General features: G+C 66.2%; 1 protein-coding gene across 1 annotated transcript; it reads right to left on the reverse strand.

Annotated features, from left to right (window-relative positions):
• Positions 1–1,505: 1,505 nt before the first annotated feature.
• SOWAHB (sosondowah ankyrin repeat domain family member B) lies at positions 1,506–3,617 on the reverse strand. Its single transcript, XM_058025164.1, has 3 exons — positions 2,813–3,617; positions 2,487–2,686; positions 1,506–2,204 (listed from the first exon to the last, which is right to left on the reverse strand). The coding sequence occupies exons 1-3, from the start codon at positions 3,615–3,617 to the stop codon at positions 1,506–1,508; spliced, it is 1,704 nt and encodes a 567-aa protein (XP_057881147.1).
• Between the last annotated feature and the right edge of the window lie 337 nt (positions 3,618–3,954).

Below are 3,954 nucleotides of genomic sequence, written 5' to 3' on the forward strand. Positions count from 1 at the left end.
CCTTCTGTGGCCCGAGAGTCAGGCAGAGTAGCTTCCCTTGTGCAGGAAAAAGTTCCTCCCTCAAATAAACCCCAAGCAAAGCAGAGACCTCAATTAGTGCTTGAGCAAGGACTCGAGGCATTCCCTGGCACGCGTGTTATGCAAGGGTCAGGTTCTGCTGCCCTCGTTGCTGTTCCTCCCTGAAACTGCAGGCACTCACACACATGCCTCAAATGCATGAGCGCTCCCACCTCCTGCTCTGCTGTGCCCCAAAGCCTCCCACTGAGGCTGAGACAGCAGGCCCAGTTTCACTGCTCCTGCACCCGGGGTCACCCACCAGCAGCATCAGCATCAGCCTGGCAGCTCTGGATCCCTGGCTCGTGTATGTCAGCTCTCTTCCTGCCTCCACAGAGCATCTATAGGAGGGACAGATTAGGTGCAAGATGAACTTGTTGCAAGTTTTGACACTTTAGAAGCTCGTTTATGCTAAAGCTGAGAGCAGAGTACATTATAGGACCCACACAATCCACTGAGATTCCTAAAGACAGTTTGATTTTTGTAAACTCTGAGGAATTACTCCACTGGACATCTCATGACTGCACTTGGCCCCCAGTCCCACCTGCCCCCACCACATAAACACCTGACAGGCAGTTTGGGGCTGGTGTCTCTGGGAAGATGCAGCTCTGGTTATGAAACTGCCTTTCCTGCCTTTCCTCTGGGACCCGTCCTACAGCCCAGCTCCTTTTCTGCCCAACACAAAATCCTCCCGGAATGCTTTCTGTGCTGGGGCGTGGGAACAGGGCCCTAGCCACAACACAGGTACCACTTCCTAATCCTGTGGTGTGAGGAGAGCAACTGGAGGTGCAGGAATGAGGGAGCAGCAGGGATACTGCTGGGCAGCCCCGGGCAGCTGTGCAGGGGAGCAGGGCTGTGGTGCTACCCTGCATTCCTTTCAGCATGGAATGGTGGGCAAGGTGGCCTGGGAAACGCCCTTCCCTACTCGCTGGAAGGCTGGATCTTGATCAGCTGCATTTTTAAAAGAGGGACTCATCCTTAATCTGCTGAGATTAAAAAGGGATGTCATTTTACTGCTCCCCAGAATTGAGGTGGTGTAAACAAGTGTTTTGCAAACCCCGGGACCAACAACAATCTGTCACTGTCAGCAAAAGCAAGTGCTCTGCCTGGATTGGGGCCAGACTTGAGCCTCCCCCCAAAGCCACGGTCCCACTAATGCTGGTGGTCGTGGCTGCACGCAGCAGCTGGTCCTGGCCCTGTGCGCTGCGCCGGACTTGCCTCCCGAGGGTTCTTCCTGCTTCCAGCACACTTACTGCATCTTTTGCTGGTAGAAAAGCAAGAAATGGGAGGGAGGGCAGAGAGGCTCAGAAAACAGTTCATTGGAATAATTTAAGAGTACATTCTCCAGTAGGTTCAGTCTGTTTCACGGCTTTTGTTGTGCCTGCGTGGCTTCCTCTCTCAGGGTGGCCACCAAGGTCCCATCTCCACTGGCAGGGATGCCGGGAGCTGTCTCAGTCGCTGTCGCTGCCGGATTGGTTGGACACTGCCCCACGGCCGAGCTGCACCCTGAGGCAGGCAGGCAGCGCTGCCCTGCCGGCGGACGGCGAGACCTTGCTGACAGAGGACGCGCTGCGGGCCAGGGGCTGCGTGGGGAACATGATTGTGCCGCGGGGTGCCTCCAGGAGCTGCCAGATCTCCCCCGAGGTGGAGCTGCCCAGGTATTCCCAGGGCCGGCGTCCGCTGCCGTCCCGCACCTGCACCTGGCAGCCCAGCTGCAGCACCAGCACCTTGATGACAAGCTGGTGGCCGTGTATGGCAGCCAGGTGCAGCGGCGTGTACCCGCAGCCCGAGCGCGCGTCCACGTCCAGGGCCAGCCCGAGCTGCCGCGCCGCCGCTGCCAGCTCCTGCAGGCCCGGCCCGTCGCCGTGCTTGGCCAGCCAGTGAAGGACCGTGAAGCCCGATATGAAGTCCCTCTGCAGGGCCAGCTCAGGCTCTTCCAGAAAGAGCCCCCGCACCTGAGCCCAGCAGCCTGCTGACATTGCCACCAGCCAGGCGTGCTCCCGCTGTCCCAGCGGCACCAGGGGCCCCCGGCTTGCGGCGTTCCTAGGGGAGCTCTTGGCGAGCACGGAGCGAGGCTGCCGCCCACAGTCATCGTGCGCTGAGGAGGGGGTGCCCTGCGCCTCCGACAAAGCGAGCTGGCGCCTGATGCTCTGGAAGACAGGCAGCGGTGCTGGGAGCTGGCTGTCTGCGGCTTGGGACACTGCGGGGCCCTGTGCTGGCAGCAAGGACTGGGATGGGGGTGACCTGGCAAGGGGTGGCTGCAGGGGGCGGCATGGGGAAGGGAAAGTGGCGGACGGTGGTAGGGATTGGGGTGGGGGGGGCCTGGTGGGGGGCAGGATCCCAGGACCTGACGGCAGTGTCAGGCTTTGACACGGGCGCAGTCTCAGGACTTGAAGTTGGGTTGGTCCCTTGGGGGTCAGCCCCCTGGATACCCTCGGCAGGTCTGGGGACGGCCTGGTGGGGAGCTGCTGCAGGGACCTGGACTGCGATGGGGGCAGCCTGGTGGAAGCGAGCGCCTCGGGGCCCGACAAAAGCAATAGCGATGAGGAGGGGCTGGCAGGGAGCGCCTGCAGGGAGCGGGACAGGGGCAGCACCTCCGGGGCGGACAGCAGCGGCAAGGATCGGGAAGGGGGCAGGTCCCGCGGGGACAGCGCCCCGGGGCCCGGTGACAGCAGCGGGGACGGGATGGGTCCGGCGGGGGTTCGCCTCTCCGGGCTTGCTGAGGGCCGTGGAGCCTTCAGCAAGGGCATCCCGGTCGCGGGCTGCGGCAAAGATCGGGGCTGAGGCAACCTGTAGGGAGGCGGCATCCCCGGGCCCGGTGGCGGCGGTGGCGTCCGGGCCCGGGACGCTGTGGCAGAGGGCAGCCCGGCGGCAGGCAGCGGCGGCGATCGGGACCGGGGCGGCACCGCGGGGGACAGCGCCCCAGGACCCGACGGCTGCGTAGGGGGCCGGGGGCGCGCTGTGCCGCCGGGGCGAAGCGCCCAGGGGCCCGAGGACAGCGGCTGGGTCCGGTACGGGGGCGGCTGCGGAGGGGGCGGCGGGGAGCGGGAGCGGGGCGGCCGGGGGGTGGGCGGTGTCCCGGGGCCCGGCGCGGGGACGGCGGCGGCAGCAGCGCGGCGCGCCCGGCGGCACTCGCAGCACGGCCCGCCGCGGCCCCGGGCGGAGCAGCCCCCCGCCCCGCCGGGCCGCCCCTGCTCCGCCGCCTCCCCGCGGGGGCCGCGCCGCCCGTCGGGGTCGCGTCGGGGCGGCGGCGGCGGCTCGTTCTTTTCCTCCTCCTGCTCCCGCTGTTCCTCCGGCGGCGGCAGCTCCTCATCGAGGAGGTCGCGGTACCTGCGGCGGAGGACGATGTCCTTGGAGGCGCCGGGGGCGGCGGCGGGGTGGACGGTGGCCAGGGAGTTGACGAGGCTCTTGAAGTACTCGCGGCGCTCCCGCCGCTGCTGCTCCGTCAGCGCCGGGTCGCGGAGGAACCGCTGGAAGTGGCGGAGCAGCGCCGTGTTGGGGGCTCGCCCCCCGGCCGCCCAGAGGAAGTCCAGCACAGCCTCCTGGCTCAGCTCCCGCGCCATGCTCCGGGCCGGCCGGCTTTCGGTGCTCGGTGCTGTGCCTCGGTGCTCGGCGCTGCACCCAGGTGCGGCGGGGAAACCCGCCTCCCGCCGCGCCGGGCCTCTCCGCCTCCTCCTCCTCCTCCGTGGCCGGGCCGCCACCCCACGGTCGCCTTTGCCCCGGGTGGCGGCCCGTGGTGGTGCGAGCTGGTGTGACAGCGCTGAGGAGAGGTGACACCGAAGGAGAGAAGCAGGCTAGGGGGGCGGGAGGAGCTGAGAAGTGCGAGGGTCCTTTGCTGGCGGGCAGCGAGACCAAAGAGCTGCTTATCAGTCATTGTGTCAGTGAACGGACAGGAGATGA

Source organism: Melospiza georgiana, chromosome 5 (assembly GCF_028018845.1).
Source record: "Melospiza georgiana isolate bMelGeo1 chromosome 5, bMelGeo1.pri, whole genome shotgun sequence".
In the NCBI taxonomy this organism is placed as follows: Eukaryota; Metazoa; Chordata; class Aves; order Passeriformes; family Passerellidae; genus Melospiza; species Melospiza georgiana.

Bases quoted from the DNA above. Each gene is read 5' to 3' on its own strand.
- SOWAHB (XM_058025164.1), bottom strand. From the start codon at position 3,617: ATGGCGCGGGAGCTGAGCCAGGAGGCTGTGCTGGACTTCCTCTGGGCG. The intron at 2,687-2,812 runs CGACCGGGATGC...CGCGGGACCTGC, and splicing joins CCGATCTTTGCCGCAGCCCG to CCCCTTCCCGATCCTTGCCG. The intron at 2,205-2,486 runs GTATCCAGGGGG...CCTGTCTTCCAG, and splicing joins CGTCCCCAGACCTGCCGAGG to AGCATCAGGCGCCAGCTCGC.